This window comes from Mastigoproctus giganteus, chromosome 4, assembly GCF_048544385.1.
Source record: "Mastigoproctus giganteus isolate SK-2022 chromosome 4, ASM4854438v1, whole genome shotgun sequence".
Taxonomy (NCBI): domain Eukaryota; kingdom Metazoa; phylum Arthropoda; class Arachnida; order Uropygi; family Thelyphonidae; genus Mastigoproctus; species Mastigoproctus giganteus.
In genome coordinates this window covers 243440317-243458538 of record NC_143578.1, presented here as the reverse complement: position 1 = coordinate 243458538, position 18222 = coordinate 243440317, and the positions used below count along the sequence as shown (strand labels likewise).

Sequence of the window (18222 nt, the reverse complement as noted above, 5' to 3'; positions counted from 1 at the left end):
TAAATACTGTCTCAGTCCATTGTAGTCGCCTTTACGAAAGCAATACCCCTTCCCTTTACCCCTAATGGTAGTTACCTCTTTGAGTAACTCCCACTTCAGCACACTGTGATCACTGCCACCAAGTGGTTCATTTATCTGCAGATTCTTAATGCATGAAGAATCACTACTGATAATCAAATCAAGAGTATTACTCCCTCTAGTTGCCTCCCGAACATGCTGATGTAGAAAACAATCATCCAATAAATCCACAAAAGCCTTGCTACTGTGTGAGTGACCAGCCCCCAAATTCCAGTCAATATCTGGGAAATTAAAATCCCCCATTATAAGACTCTCTGATTTACTGGCCCACTCTATTTCTCCGAACAGTTTCTTATTATACTCATCAGAGTCATTAGGCCTATAGCACACTCCTACTCTCAATTTTGATCTCCCAATGCTTATGTCACACCAAACTGACTCGACACTGCACTGTCCAGCGATGTCGACTGGCTTCACTTCCTTGGATTTTATGTGTTTTTTAACTAATAGCATAACCCCTCCTCCCTTCCTATCCTGTCTATCCTTTCTGTAGACATTGTACTCCCCAAATTCCAGTTCTGCATTTCTTATATCTGTGTGACACCACGTCTCTGAAATCCCCACAATATCTGCCTTTGATGTTTTGAGCAATACCTCAAATTCATCAAATTTATTTACTAAACTCCTATCATTGGTGTACACACAAGTATACATGCACCTGTTCTTTTTCTTAGCTACCCTAACACAACCCATGTGTTTACTTGTACCCCAATGATTCCCAGCAGTCTCTGAAATATCCTGCATCTTATTTTCCAGGCTGCGGCTCATTCCAATAGAAGCAGTGCAAGAATCACTTTCACCTCTGCCAGTGGCTACTGTTAATCTATTAGTCCTTGTATCCCCCCAATCTAGCAGTTTTCCGACCCACCTAACATTGCCTCGATAGCATCAGCAAACATTCTTGCACCCTTTCTATTTAAGTGTATCCCATCCCTGTAGAAGCAGTCTCTCCTGTTAACAAGTACAGACCAGGCTGAAAAAAATTCTACCCCTTGAGCCCTGCACAATCTTTCCAGGGCCGAATTGATTGACAGGGCTCTCATCATATACTCCCTCCTATCGTGTCTGGGCAGAATTGCAGACACTTTCAATTTCAACCCTAATTCACGGCTTTTTTTCATCAGTGACCTGTACTTGTCAAGTAATTCCGCCGGTCTCCTACTCTTAATGTCATTAGTGCCAACGTGTACAACTATATCACCTTTTGTGCCCTTAAAAGATGATATCCGCTCTACAACGTCATCAACTTTTGCCCCTGGCAGACATACCCTGGTCCTATTCCACCTATCCTTTTTACAAAGCATGTTTCCCGTTTCCCTGACAATAGAGTCACCAACAAATACTAGTTCCTTTGGGACCAGCGCATTCTGCCTTGGGGGTTGCCGCTGTGTTCCGCGATGACCAAGTGCAAGCTCTGGCATTGGTGTGGGCAGCTGAGAGCTTGATGGGCCCCTCACTTGTAATCCTTCGAGGGCATCCACCCTATCCTTCAAGCTCTCATATAGGCCCATAACAACGCTGAGTTGTCGCCTTATCTCCTTACACTCCTTGCATCGCACACACACAAAGACATCCCCCATGGCAGTATCATGTCCCATACTTGACTGCTCCGCAAACATCAAGCAAATAGTGCATCTTACAAGGCTGTGATTCAGAGGACAACTGCCCCCCTCAGTTCTCCCCTGGGCCACAGCATTCCCATTAGCTTGAGCCCTTTGCTTTGCTGCTCTGGTTTGATCATATCCCTAACAAAGGCCAATTGCTTGACAAATGCATTGTTTAAGTTCCATAATGTTTCCTAGCATAGATTAACCATGTACTTCTTTTTTGCAAATCTCCAAAGAGTAAAATTTAAAGGAGTCAAATCATGGGATTGTGAGGGACAACAAAATCAGCCCTCTTCCAATCCACTTCCCAGGAAACACCATATTCAGGTATACACAAACTTCTTTGTTAAATCAAAGTCATCCAGTGGGGTATAAGGAAATTCTGTAATGTGCCCAGATACACTATGCCTGTGGCAACAGCTTCCAAAAGAAGAGTCTATACACTTTGCAACAACTCATTGTGAAACATGACTATAATTACATTATAGTCAATAAAAACTTGAAGATATCCTCTATAACCTGGAAGTAGTTTCATGTTTATATCATGTACCTACATTATAATGTAAATTGTAAAGGTAGTTTACGGATAAATATATATTTCTGCATAAATATAAGAAGTACAGTCAGTCCTCATATAACGTGTTTACACTACACGAATTCGATCATACACGATTTATAAATAGGGGAACGATATCGTATATAACACAAACCGAATTTGCTTATGCATGATTCGCCTTTGTGTTTACAAGAAATAGCAGTCGGATTGGAATCACGCCAACTGAACACAACACAATAGAGAAGATTCTGAAAATGTATTTATGTTTTTTATATCAGTGAAGGGGAAATGCATTTTACCATAATAACGTAAAATTCCAGCTATCGGTATAATCAGATTGAGTTTACTACCAGTTTCCACTAGCAGGAACATAACTGGAAATTGTTTTTATTGTTTTATGGTAGTAACCCCCAGAAATGTGCTTTAGTAAAATGTGAGCTAGTGAGGTAGAGTTGTCTTTGCCTTTACGGTGTTGTTTATTCAGCTGCTATGTGCGCACAGCTTTGTTTATGTATATCAAGCGTGCCTCCTCATTTTGTAATTGTGCTTTATTCCCTAAAAATGAGTAAAATACTTAAAAGGTGTGAAAAGAAAGCATCCTGATGAAGACACTACAGATTCAGAGAGAAAAAGAAAAGCAATATTGATAAACAGAGGCGGACTGGGTAAAAAATTCTTACCTAGGAAAATCTGTAGTGGCCTCATACTAGCGTTTATGGCCAAAATCACACTGGCCTCTGACCCACCGTGGTTTCCCTGGTAAGGCTTATGGCCAGTCCGCCTCTGTCGATAGAGAAAAAATATGAAATTGTGAAATGCTTTGAGCAAAATGAAAGACCATGTGATATTGCACATGCTACAGGCCTAAATGGAACAATGCCAAGAATGCAGAGAAAATAACTTTTATAGCAGGAACAACTCAAAGTGTAATTAAAATCCATTAGATTAAGACACAAAGAATTGGAATAGATGGAACGGCTGTCATCTGTTTGGATAGAAATCAAACAAAAAACAAGTTTGCTTACGATAGAAGCAAAAGCATTAGCAGTATTTTATTACATAATAGTTGTAATAAAATACGTATTTTATTACGATTATTTATTGTGTTTGGTAATTTGGTTACAAATGTGTGTTCAATCTTGGGTGGTCGGCACCTAACCCTATTTTTCCCATAGGGCCTGTTTATATTGCACGATTTCGCATTGCACGAGGGTTTCTAGGAACACAACTATCGTGCTATACGAGGACTGACTGTAGTTAGTATTTGAAAATACTAACTACTACTTATATTTATAAATATAAATGAGTAGTTAATTTAATTATAATTGTTAGACATTTATAAATAAATGCCTGACAATTATATAATTGAGATTATAATTGTTAGACATTTAATTGCTATTTGCAAGTTTTTAATCATTTCATTTTATGTTAAAGTAATTATTTTGAACCATGAATTTTTCTAATCCATATTTCTCCGAGAGCCACAGATCAAGTGTCAGAGCTGCAGTTTAGCTGTTTCTAGCATAATCTCAACTATGAAGAATGGTGATAGTCCAATAGCTTGCTTTTCACTAATGGCCTTTGTGGTGGAGCACCATTGTAGAAGGAAATATATGTGACACCTTCAACAACATAGTTCTGCCAACACTAATGAAATTTTATTGCACAGAACCTTATGATTTTCAAAGGGGCAGTACTCTCGTCTGGCCGATCACAAAGCTGTGTGTAATGACATCCTTGTTTGAATGAATAAAATAACACTGATGGAATATTCCATCTGTACTACAACTGAATCACTGTGAGATGAACTGGAAAAATGTGTTATGACTTGTCCATAGAGGCCAAAATCTCTTTCCAAAATAAAAGATGTTCTAGTAGAGGAATATAAAAATACTTTAAACACATAAATCATCAAGTTCCACAAAAAAACTACATACTACATTAGAGGCCAAAAGGTGTCTTTGTTACACTGTTAAAATTAATGATGGTATAATTGAATGATTTCCATATTCATCAAATGTTTAGTAATTGAGAGATTTCAAAATAACTGAATAATTAGTAATTACTAATCATTCAAATAAAATGATTGAGCGATATAATCAACTATGACCTGAATTATGCCCATCACTAGTGAAAATATGATCTGTGCAGTAAAATGTATTTTCTTCATTATTTTTTGTAGCATAGTGTACAGGTAAAGGTTCTGCAAAGAAACATTCTGAAATGGGGTTGTTTTGTGTTCAATTTTCATCTTGTGAAAATAATTTTAACCTGTAGCCTTTAAGCAATACATAACTAATAGAAGTGGTGCTGAAAATAAATATAAACTTATAACAATTAGATTTTAAGATGCATTTTTTTATTCCATTAATTTCAAATAAAAGTTATTTAAGTATGGGATTATTGTTCACCATAAAAAGACTTCTCCAGTTTCAGAGAAACCTAATGCTTGATAATATATACAATCATTTCACATTTATACATAATAAATACTTGTTGTGAATAAAATAGAATATTATTTAAAAATTAAATAATAAATATCATGAAGTGATGATAATATGGATGACTTTTCACAAATTCACCTGCATGTTCTATCTGCGAGTGGAATTTTTATTCAGAATGGATCAGGAATTCCTAGAATTTTTTTTTTTTTTTTTTTTTTTTTTTAATGCAATACACAAAAATTATATATATGCACATTTAAAACAGCAGTGCTTTCCTCCTTTCAAAGCTTTGTACAAAGGCAGGTGCTTTTAATGCCACCTCTCATTAAAAAATACTTTAAGAAATTGCTGCTAGTAATACAAAAAAAATTTACACAAGGGTATATACATAAGTTAATTGGAACACAATTTTAAGCAATGGAAAAAAAGGTTTCATTTCACAGATTAAACACTCCATTGCAAACTTGTTAATTGAAAACTACTAGTTCTAACAAACAAATCTGGTATGAAAGCTGATGTATCCTATTGTAAACAGCATGCTCCCCTCTCCCCACATACATAACTTAACACATCCTAGAAATATAAAAGTTGAAGAGTGAAATGGCTTGGTAGTACTTTCTTTCTTATCACAGGTTTTGTTTTGTGCCATGTGTTTGATGCTGCTTTAATTCATTTAGCTGGCAACTTATTCTTTTTGAATCCCATAATCAAAGGTTCACTTTACTACTTAAAGGTCAACAAATGTACTTCTCCATGATTTTGAAAATTTTAACTTTCATATGTGAAAAACACGTGGAGAAAAGTTTACCCATTAATCCTTTACAAAATATTTCAAAAGTTAGAAAGAGGATTATGGAAAAAATCATATACTGTAAAAATAACATCAGTAACAGAGAGATGTCAAGTATCAATGTATTAACACATCATCATGTCCAACTTATACATTTAGTATATTTTAACAAACACTGACACGTATTTGGTAGAAAGGGACAAATATTCAATGTAAAGACAAGTCAATAGGTACTGGAGTAAAAAAGAGTTTATGGTGAGTTAGAGGAATGCATTTAAGATGAGGATAACGAGGAAATGAAAATTTACTGGTGTGCGAATGTTGATTTAAGTGTTGGAAAAAAAAAGTTGCCAGGTTGAGGATGTCAGAGTTTCTGATTTCACCTCTATCCACTATGAACAATAATAGTCCACTTTGTTTTACTTCTTTAAATGGTGTAATAAATGTTTATTTTCCTGCATGCTCCAGCCATTTCATATTTCACAAAAAAATGTTACAAGCTCCGATAAATAATCTCAAAGTGGTTATGAACCAATGACGTAACCAAGAATGGGATGGTGGCTCTGAGTAAAGCAATCAAGTGCAGAGCAAATTTTATGAGACATAGTTAAGGCACGGATGTCAATGAAGTTTAATGTGGTACACTGCCACCAAATAAAAACAGAAGTAAAATATTTGAAGCACGAGATGATGTACTGTATTTAGCTAACTGTAAGAAGTGTATTAAACTGGCAATTCCCAAAATGGAACGGCATCAGATGAGATTAAATTATACAAATATATACATATTTTTCAAGGCTCAATTAGTCATTTTCTTTTGCAGCCTTGGTCACCTGTCATTGTAAATAAATATATATTATATATATATATGTTTTATTAAAATATACTATCCTAATGCTATCTTTAAATTATATCTTAAAACTATTCTATATTTTAGCTCCCAAAAAAAAAATAAATTAAGTAACATTTTTTCACATCCATGAAAAATATACCATAAAAACCGTACAACAGTAAAACTTTTTCAAAACCAGCACTTTCGCACGTACAAGTATTCTTTAATACTTTAGTTCATATTCACTTTGTTTTTCTGTATTTTTATATCCTTGTGTTTCTTTTTTAAGTATGTCCTTGAAAGCCAATTTCATTTCTGTTCAAAGCATTGAAGAAACAGATAGTTGCATCAGGTGTGTTTTTGGTGCAAATTTAATAATGAATTGCATCATGATAGTTGCAACAGAAGTAATTATTCTCAATCCTTCCTCTCATTTTAATGGTCTTCTTCTTCTATATTACTTCAGATATCTGAGAAAACAAAATATAATTTTTAAGGTGTGCAATAACAACAACTAGCAATGATCTTAAATAAATAATGTTTACCCAGACAAATACTAAATTCACTTTACTACATACTGTAATCATTTAATAATAACTAATATTATATAAAAACTGAACACTTCTTGGGATATTCAGCCCTGTCTATCTGGTTTTGGCTTATGGTTAATTTTGTGGAAACAAAAATTCTGCTTTTATAATTTAAAAATGAAAACCTGGAGTGTATAACAATAATAATTATTATTTAAAAAAAAAGAAATAAGCCAAGTCCTGTCTTTGAATAAGATTTCATTTTAATGCAGCTTCTCTGTTACTAGGAAACTTTTGTTATAATGTATACTATCTTTAACAGTTAAAGGTAGAATACTTTAATTAAATTACTAATTTATTAATTTCTAAGTTAATAGAAAGAATGAATCATTTATTTTCTGAAATTGGTTATTGCCTGCTGTATTGTATCAAAGTCACATTTGCTTCATTCCGGAGAATAAAATTGCAGGCTTAGCACCATGCTTGAGTTGGAGGTTGAGAAGACAAAAGAAGATATTTTTTGACATTAGACTTGAACTTCTGTAGACTGTAATTTTCAGGAAATACGTATGAAGGAAGGTTGTTCCAGAAAATGGCAGTTGAATGAATAAACAAGGAAGATGAAAAGTTGATTCTCTGAGTTTGAAGTTGGACAGTAAATGCATGTTGGCTGGTGGCGGCACGTGTTTGGACTGTTTTGAAAAAGAGAGCGGGAAATATGGAAGCCAGTTCAGAAGAACAGTGCCCATGAAAGTATCTGTAGAAGAGGCATGCAGCAGAAACAGTACGTCTACGCAAGTGGAGAGACTCTGTTAGAGAGGAGTCATTAATTAACCTAACTGCCCTCTTCTGAATGGAATCTAGAAGCCTGAGAGAGGTTTGGGGGCACCATCCCAGATGTGGGACCAATATTCCATGGTAGAGAGGATTTGCAATTTGTACAGAGTGACAGCTGTTTGGAAGAAAAGTAAAGGCGAGAGCGAAAGAGAAAACAAAATTTTTTAGATGCAGAGGAAGCAATATTTATAATGTGCTTGTGCCAAGAGGAATTAGAAGTCAGGGTAATCCCCAAAAGAGATATATCATTTTGCCTAGAAATCGGAGTGTCACCAAAGATAGGCATAGGAGCAGAAGAATCCTTTTTGCGAGATATAAGACAAGACTGAGTTTTAGAAGGATTGAAATCAACTAAGTTGTCTTTGTCCCACTGGAGAATTACCTAGAGATCGGCATTTATGGAATTGGTAGCAGATTTTCAAGAAGTTGAAGCTGATTCAGCAGGACAAGGTTTCTCAAAATGGAAAGTCGAATGCAATGTGCTATCATCGGCATATTCATGGATAGGATTTCCAGTCAATGGAAGGTCATTAATATACAAGAAGAAAATAGTGGGGGAAAAGAACTGAACCTTGGGGGACACCAGCATTAGTGGAGAAGTTAGAAGACAGAATACCATCTACCATCCCCCTCAGTGAGCAATCAGTGAGAAAACAGGATAACCAATTACAAAAAACAATTGGCAAACCATAAAATGGAAGCTTGTTTAGAAGACCTTTATGCCAAACAAGATCGAAAGCCTTTGTGATGTCAAGAGCAACTGCTTGTGTTTCACCGAACCTTTCCATTGAATTAGTCCATAAAAGGGTAACATAAGCCAGAACGTCACCAGTGGATCGCCACTGACAGAATCCATACTGGTGATCGTGGATCAGATCAGGTTTCTAGGTAGTTTAAGAGTTGGTGGTTAATTGATTTCTCCATTACTTTAGAAAGAGTAGAAGTAATTGCAATCGGATGGTAATTGAATGGGTGGAAGTTGTCACCCTTTTTAGGAACTGGCTGGATATTAGCAAATTTCCAAGCAGAAGGAAAAACACCTTTGAAATAAGATAGTGAAAAAAGGCAGCAAAGAACAGGAGTAAGTTCAGGAGCACAGGTTTTGAGAACAAGTGGAGAAATACCATCAGGACCTAAAGCTTTCTTAGCATCAAGGTTCATCAAAATCCTTCTGACTTCCTTTTGACGGAAGACCACAGGAAGCATTGAATGGAGTGTGTTGGGAATGGTGGGAGGTGTTTTACCAAGATCATTAATACATGAGCTGGAAGAAAAATGGGATGCTAGCAGGTCAGCTTTATCCTTGGCTGAAGTGACAACAGAACCAACTGGTTCTGACAGAGGTGGGAGCAGAGATGGGCAAAAATTGCTGCCAATAGCTTTGGCAAGAGACCAGAATGCTCGACTACCATTAGGGCAAGAAGCAAGTTTTCTACTCTTAGCCTGTTCAAAATCTAGTTTGGACTGATTAATAACTGCTTTACAATTGTTGCAAGCTTTGGTGTAGGCAGAAAATGAAACTGAAGAATTGGAAACAAGCCAATTACGATATGCAATGTTCTTCTCTTGAACAGCTTAGCACATTTATTGGAAAACCAAGGTTTAGATAAAGGAGATTTTAAAGTGGAGTGTGGACTAAAGGATTCCATTGCTACAAGAATAATTTCACTGACATGATCTGAGCAAATGTTGACATCAGAAGTTTTGAAACAGTAATCCGACCAAGGAAAAGAAGAAAATAAATCTCGCAGGTCATCTCATTTTGCATTCTTGTAATGCCAAACAATAAGAGGTTGGAAACAGCCAAGAGATAAAGGCTCCATTGGAGAAGAGACAATCACCAAGTTGTGATCTGAGGTGCCTAAAGGACCTCTCACTTCGACCGTGTACTTAGAAGGGTTGTTTGTGAGAAAAAGATCAAGCGTATTGGCAGTATGGTTAGGATTGTCCGGTATTCTTGTATGTAAATGAACAATCTGTGCAAGGTCATTAGTAATTGCAAAAGCCTCAGCATCTTGATCAGCTGGGTCAGTGTGACTAGAAAACGGAAGCCAGCTGAAGTTGTGAACATTAAAATCGCCAAGCAAAATTAAATCAATGTTAGGAAAGCGGGACTGGAGAAAGTCAAGTTGCAAAGAGAGGAAATCAAAGGGCTCCAAGTGTTTAGTGGAGTTGGGAGAACGTTAGAGATAACAGATGAATTTGACACAATGAGGTAGAGAGATTTTAAGCCAGAGAATATCGAAAAGAGGAGATTCCAAATTACCAAGTCTATGACAGAGAATATCAGAACCTTTGAGGCAAAAGGAATTATAGAGCAAATAATTTGGGCAACTGAGATGAGCAGTAGTTGACTCAATCGACATCTGAGATTCTGTCAGAAAAATATATGGGGAGACTGGAAATGGACATTGTTGAGATTAGAATTGAGACCACTCCCAGAAGTCTTTGGGAGGTTTAGATCTTTTTTGCTAACTGAGAAAATAAAAGGTATCTAAAATTATTCACACTTTTAACATCGAACTTAAGTTGTGTGGCTGAATTCTTTTAGTGATGGGACACAGTCATAGCAGTTCTATCATTAAGAAATTTTGGTAAAATAATAGTGCTTAACCTTCCAGATCTAGCAATCCATTTTCCTGCCACTTTAAGAAAAATATAAAAGTCCAGCAAATTCAGTTCAAAGGCTAACAATTTACCTAAGCAGCACACCAGAATTTGTTCTGCATGGTGGAAATTTCACCTCACAGCCATTAAAGCTTTTACTTCACTCTGCATGAACACATACAATTCAATGCTTTTCTTTTTTTTTTTAATGAAAACTCCAACCACAAGAGGTATTAGAACCTATAGTACTTAGTATCATGCATGGGCTGAAGGTTGACAAGATGAAAAATTTTACTTGTTAACATTAGAATTGAATATCTGTAGACTAATTTTCAGGAAATACATACGAAGGAAAGTTGCTCCAGAAAACAGAAGGTGAATGAATAAATAAGGAATAAGAAAAGTTGGTTCTGTGAGTTTGAAGTTGGATGGTAAAAGAATGTTGACTGGTTGTGGTGCATGGAGAAGAGAGAAATTTTTCTGGAGAAATTTATTTCTCATCCACCCCAGAATAATCAAAGTGATGATAAATTAAATTGATAAGAAAAATAAAAGAAAATAGATGAGCAACAGAAGATGATAAACAATGACAACTATGCATTATATAATATAGATTAACAGTAATTATTTAGAATCACAAAGCCACATATGGTACTAATATAACCAAAATTGATAAAACAAATACACAAAACAAGCATGGGGGGGGACTAAATAGATAATAAAGAATAGCAGAAGGAAATCTATATATTTTAAATATACTAAAATTGCTAATACAATGAAATCATAAGCCAATTAAACTTAAATTTACCTGCTACCTTTAACTAAATCAATAAGGAATATCACAACAAATACTGATAATCAACCACAAAAACATGACCAATAAATAGAATGACAAACTAATTAATTAAAAGATAATCAATAGTAAGCCTATCTCATTGAAAGCCACCACACAAAAATGGCTGATGGAATCACATTTTGAACATTAAACAAATCAGTGCAACATCAACTTTATGTAACTAATCAGCTGGATGATGCTAAAGATATGCATAATACTGGCTCTTATTTTGCAGTAAAATATTAAAGAAAGAAAAGCTACGCATACTCTGCACTGTCAAGCTCCAGAGAGTTAAATGTTATATTTAACTAAATGTGCAGTCTCTGCTACTTCCACTGCTTTGCTATTTTAATCTTCTAAGACTGATAGTATTTCTCTTGATGGCAACTCTCTTCATAGTAAGCTGATCCTGATGTTCACTTTATAATTTGGAATTATGAATTTTGAAATGCATGTGTAATTTCATTTTTACTGGTACAGGGGAAAGAGCCTTAAAGATGAACAAGTTATATTCTCAGAATGTAACAAATTAATACTTTATATTTTTATTCCCTGGACCATATTTTGACATTTTGTTGTCAAAATGTATCTGTCATTAAAGGAACTAAATCATTCTAATTTAGTGTTTAATTTTAGTTTATCCATTACCATTTCTTAACCAAAATTATATTATATTCACCAACATTATTTTTATAGCAATAAATGTGTGCTATATCTTTATAGCACACATTTATTTTCTATATTTAATTTTATATTTAATATTATATTTAACTAAATAGCACACATTTGTTTTCTAAGCTTACTTTGCAGCCCAATCAGTTTTCCCAGGAATTGTGAAAGCTGGATTTGAAGTTCGGCCATGCAAACTGCCTGATTTGCGCATGTTACCAGGTATGTTTTGTGCGGGTTGTTGAGCCTTTTTCTCATAAGCTGATGGAAGATAACCACTGTTGTACTGGGCTGCAAAATAAAAAATAAAAAAAATTAATGAAATGAGAAAAACAAAGTTCAATAATCAAAGACAATTTTCTGGAACTAATAAGTAAAGTTAGATTACAGAAGAATTTTTCAACACTAGATAATCTTGTCCAAAATATGACATTCTGAATCTTTTGGAATTTGTTTTCAAGAATTGTTTTCTAATGTTTGGAATTCACTTCTAAAGTGAAATTGAAATGTTTTCTAATTTTGAGAAAGATTATCTAGTAAATTTGTAAATCTTTTTAGAATGCAAATTACTGAAGTTCTTCCCAGTAATCTATAATATTTTCATAGGTTAAATACCTTTGACAGAAATTAAATTCATAAAATGACTTTCACATAAAAAACACTTATAAAAAGTACTTATATTTTAACTCGTAACCAAAAATGTTAAAAATTCTAACACTTTTAAACAAATGAATCCAGAATCAGAAGTTAGTATATTTTGAACATTGTAAATTTAAATTTATGCAAAGTTTTATACAAACATGATTTTGAAAGCAGTAAACATTTAACAGCACATTCAAATTTCTTAATTTTTGTTTTTTTAAAAAATGAAGCAATATAATGATGTAGGATGGAGAGTTAACTCAAACAAACACACCTAAATAAAAAAAAAAAGGTGATATTTCACACCATTTTATCTAAAAGAAAAAATTCTGTCGGCAAAGTGTTATGAAAGGGTTTCTGAAAAAAGTAAAAGTTCAGGTTGTAACATAATAAGTGTGAGAGTAGCAACTATGCATTACTGGCATTATATGATGAGTAACATCTTCATTTTGTACAGATATTTTGTTTAGTAAGCACTTGTGATGTGTTTCTAAATATGTTCTTTCCCAAAATTTGCCTTCTAAAACATGAGTGGGTCTTATGAGCTTGTCATCCAGAAAATACAGTATATAAGCAATATAAACAAGATACATCAGTAATATTAACAAACCTTTCATAACATACACTTGTATAACTTAAAATTATTTTCAGCGTCACAGTTAGGTTTAATATTTTCCCCTTTTAGTAATAATGTTAGTTTTTGTGTTTTGAGAACCAAAATTTGCAATGACAATGACCATTATGGTTGTAACATTTGTAACTAAAAAATTCACAAATAAATTCTGATAAACGACATTCCTTGGCTTCAAGAATCATTACTATTATTAAATTTCAAGATCGCAATACATCCAGGAGTTACAAAAGCTAAAACTATTATATTACTTTATTTACATCTGATTCTACACAAATTTTCAATAAAGCTGCCTTACTACTTAATAAGATTCTCCTGTCTGTTTTTCTTTAAACTTCACTAAATGTGCAGATGATCAAGATACATTGTGCTACTAATCAAAATATAAGTACCAATAGTAAACATATGTTTACATATATACAATGATCTCTTCATTCCATTTTTTTAATTCTGTTCTATCATTGCCACGTATTACTTTACAAGTGATATTAAGTGCATGTGCTAAACCAAACAGAAACCATTATTGTAACATAACATGATTTCCTCTCTCACACACACAATATTATGATGAATGATTATCAAAGCTGTTGCAAGTGTGTAACAAAGAATGAAAAACAAATTATGCATAATTTTTACAGTATTTCACAAAGGATAACAAAATGAACATGTAGCAACATATCAGCATTCCAACTTTTAATTTTATAATAAAGTTTTAACAGTTCTAGAGTACTATGTAAGCTAAAAGCTTAAAGGTCCATTTAAAAATGGTGTTGCTTGGAAAAGTTTCTATTTTTATGCAATACATAAAGGAAGAAGACGGGACTGCTTCTACAGGGATGGGATACACTTAAATAGAAAGGGTGCAAGAATATTTGCTGATGCTACCGAGGCAGTGTTAGGTGGGTCGGAAAACTGCTAGCTTTGGGGGAACACAAGGACTAATAGATTAACAGTAGCCACTGGCAGAGGTGAAAGTGATTCTTGCACTGCTTCTATTGGAATGAGCAGCAGCCTGGAAAACAAGATGCAGGATATTTCAGAGACTGCTGGGAGTCATTGTGGTACAAGTAAACACATGGGTTGTGTTAGGGTAGCTAAGAAAAAGAACAGGTGCATGTACACTTGCATGTACACCAATGCTACGAGATTGGTAATTAATTTGATGAATTTGAGGTATTGCTCAAAGCATCAAAGGCATTTATTGTTGGGATATCAGAGATGTGATGTCACACAGATATAAGGAATACAGAACTGGAATTTGGGGAGTACAACGTCTACAGAAAGGATAGACAGGATAGGAAGGGAGAAGGGGTTATACTATTAGTTAAGAAACACATAAAATCCAAGGAAGTGAAGCGTCGACATCGCCGGACAGTGCAGTGTCGAGTCAGTTTGGTGTGACATAAGTATTGGGAGATCAAAATTGAGAGTAGGAGTGTGCTATAGGCCTAATGACTCTGATGAGTATAATAAGAAACTGTACAGGGATTTACAATGGGCCAGTAAATCAGAGAGTCTTATAATGGGGGATTTTAATTTCCCAGATATTGACTGGAATTTGTGAGTTGGTCACTCACGCACTAGCAAGGCTTTTATGGATTTATTGGATGATTGTTTTCTACATCAGCATGTTAGGGAGGCAACTAGAGGGAGTAATACTCTTCATTTGATTATCAGTAGTGATTCTTCATGCATTAAGAATCTGCAGATAGAGGAACCACTAGGTGGCAGTGATCACAGTGTGCTGAAGTGGGATTTACTCAAAGAGAGATTTATTCAACTAGATGTGCATCGGGGGTAAAGGGAAGGGTTATGATGTTGCCAACAGCAAATTCAAAATGGGAAGCATTCAAAAAACTTATCTTGGAAGCTAGGCTTTACATACCAAAAAAGAAATATTGTTCAAGGTTTAGGCCTAAATGGATGTCAAATGAACTAATGAGACATATGGCAGAGAAGAAAAATGAATGGGATACATATAAATTAACACGTGACACAGAAGCCTATGATAGATATAAGCTGGTCTGTAACCAAGTTACAAAGGAGGTTAGGCAGGCGAAGGCAGATTACGAGAAATCTTTGGCAAGGGATGCAAAGAAAAACAGCAAAACGTTCTTTACTTATGTAAACTCTAGAAGGAAAGGGATGAATCAGATTGGTCCACTTGATTCGATGGTTCAACTGTTGATGATCCTGCTCAGGTAGCTAACAAACTAGATGAATATTTTGCATCGAGATTCATGAGGAGTTATTCAGCGAGGGGAATGCCAGAGGTGTATTCAACTCGGCAGTATGCTAGATAATCTTGTAATAACTGAGAGTAAAGTGGAGGAGAAATTGTTGAAGATAAACACAAGAAAGGCACCTGGGGTGGATAGGATCTATCCAGTTATATTAAAGGAGGCAGCAAAAGAAGTAAGCAAACCCTTAACCATAATTATGAGAACATCCTTGGACTCAGAGGAGGTACCCATAGACTGGAGATGTGCAAATGTGACCCCAATTCACAAAGGAGGATCAAAGGCTGACACAAGTAATTATAGACCTGTGAGTTTGACTTCTGTTCCAGGAAAATTAATGGAGGCACTGCTTAAAGAAGCACTGCAGGATCATCTAGACAAGACTTCAGTTATAGCTCGGACACAGCATGGTTTTGTTAAGGGGAAGTCTTGCCTGACCAATTTGATTGGATACTATGATGCAGTCACAAAAGAACTAGATGCAGGGAATAGCTTTGATATTATATACTTGGATCTTAGAAAGGCTTTTGATACTGTTGCATATGGAAGACTGCTGCACAAATTGGAACAGTGTGGCATTGGAGGCAAATTGCTGCTATGGATAAAGGGGTGGTTGAGGGGGAGAAGACAGAGAGTGGTAATCAATGGACACTGCTCATCATGGACTAATGTTATTAGTGGAGTCCCTCAGGGTTCAGTGTTGTTTTCTGTATTTATAAATCATATTGATGATGGTATATCAAGCTTAATGTCCAAGTTTGCAGACGATACAAAAGTTAGCAGGGTTGTTAAGGACACTACTGACGCTATACTGCTGCAACAGGATCTGGAAAGGTTGAGCAGATGGGCTGAGAGGTGGCAAATGAAGTTTAACATTGACAAATGTAAAGTACTGCATATGGGAAACAGCAACCCCAGAGCAACGTATCAACTCTGTGGTACTATACTGACAGTGGTAGAGAATGAAAGGGACCTGGGGGTGGTTGTGCAGGCAGATATGAAGTTCTCTGAGCAGTGCAGACGGGCTGCAAGAGTAGCTCATGGTGTCTTATCAATGATATACAGGAATTCTTCTAGTAGGGATAAGGAGGTGATTATTCCCTTGTATAAGGCAATGGTGAAGCCATACCTTGAGTACTGTATACAGGTCTGGAGGCCTCATTTCAAGATGGATGTAGAGCTGCTGGAATGATTACAGAGAGAGAGAGAAGGGCAACAAGGTTAGTGAAGGAAACAAAGGGTTGCTCTTATGAAGAGAGGCTTAAGTTTTGCGAATTACAGTGTCTGGAGACTAGGCAGCAGCGAGGTGATCTGATAGAGGTGTATAAAGCCTTGAATGGTTTGAGCATGCTCAATGCTGATGGGATTCTGCCTCTTGCTGAGAATAATCACCTGAGAGGGCATAAATTCAAATTGAGTAAAGACAGATGTAGGATAGATGTGCGGAAATTTGCCTTTAGCCAGCGGGTAGTTAGTTGATGAAACAGACTTCCATCCCTTGTTGTGGAAATTGATAGCCTAAATAAATTTAAGGCTCATCTGGACAGGTATTTTGAATGAACGGAGGGGTGAAGTGGAAGGTTTTTTTTTTCGCCTGGCTGATGCTGCATAAGCTTGCTTTCTTGCATCATATGCCTTTACTAATGCTAATGCTACATGAAATTTACTACAGATTATTTCTTGTTGTCATTGTGCCTGTTGCCAAGTGACAACTCTGGCACTGGATATTTCAAATGCAGTTTTAGAGCCATCTCTGTAACAGTTCTCTGTTGTGACACTTCATCTGTGATTCTTTTATTTGTTGTTCATAAAACCTGTTAAATATGTGGGTAGCAGTAAAGCCATCAAAAATATCTGTTATTTAATTCTGTGACATTTCTTTAGATATATTTACTTTTAATGCTCTATGAACACTTCCCAGATTGTGGAATATGTTGAAAGCCCTTTCTGCAAGGGCTTTCAATAGTTGCTTAATTCTGTTTCTTTATGGGCTTGAATCCTTGCTCCCACAAAGGCTGTTCTTTCTTAGTGGCCATCCAATTTTCATGCAATGGGCAATTCCTAAAGATTTTAAGTGAAGAGGACTTCAAGTTCAGATGAGAACCAGGGCCTGGTCCAGTGGCAAATAGAAACTTCTCTCACCTCCTATTTCAACAATTTTTATAGTGTAAGGTAGTAGAAATAATGATCTTGGCCAATGAAATTTTTGCGATAGCATGACAATCAACAGACTATACAGTCTGTTGATTGTCTTCATTAATGACCTTCATGGAAAATATTGTCTTGTATGGAGTTTTAGCTAGATGCCTCTTCCCTGATGAATAGTTTGTTATTTGAAGCTCTAAAACAATAGGCAAATGGTCTTAGTTGGTAAAACCTACAGTATGCATTCGTGTATTTTTTCATATAAACATTGTTTAATTAAATCTTAAAACTGAAAATCATCAAATTACAATACATATCACTTAAAAATTATTGTCATATTATATTGCTTAAAGTTAAAAATTGCATGACACGATTTATTGGAGATATATCTGATTTTTCATTACACAATGATTATTTCCTCATTAAAGCTGTTTGTGACAGTTTTGAATTAGGAAATACATTTAAAACCATTTGAAATTATTTGAATATTGTACTTACATATTCCTTTTCCAACAACTCCAAATCCATCACCATTACCCTTCATCAATCCTGAGTCCTGATAAATAACATTCCTTGTGTTTTGTCCTGCCACATATCGAGCTTTATTAAGATAATGTTGCTTGGCAGAAACTAAATTTTTGCCAGTGACACCATCTACTGGTCTGTCGTATCGAGATGGTGGCAATGATCTATGAAAATAAAGTTTATTTAATATATATGAAGGAATGCAAAATACCAGAAGTTCACTAATTCAAAACTACTCTTATTTTTTAACCATT

At 35.2% G+C, this 18222-nt stretch overlaps 1 protein-coding gene across 1 annotated transcript in view; it reads right to left on the bottom strand.

Moving 5' to 3' along the window:
- Positions 1 to 6462: 6462 nt before the first annotated feature.
- Positions 6463 to 18222, bottom strand: part of LOC150087578 (serine/threonine-protein kinase dyf-5-like) — a 118268-nt gene continuing 106508 nt past the window's right edge. Inside the window, exons 10-12 of the mRNA XM_090372142.1 lie at positions 17942 to 18132; positions 11920 to 12076; positions 6463 to 6777 (exon numbers count right to left, since the gene is read on the bottom strand). Of these exons, the coding sequence (XP_090228268.1) occupies positions 6765 to 6777; positions 11920 to 12076; positions 17942 to 18132 (361 nt within the window). The 3' untranslated portion in view covers positions 6463 to 6764. The remainder of the gene's footprint in view (positions 6778 to 11919; positions 12077 to 17941; positions 18133 to 18222) is intronic.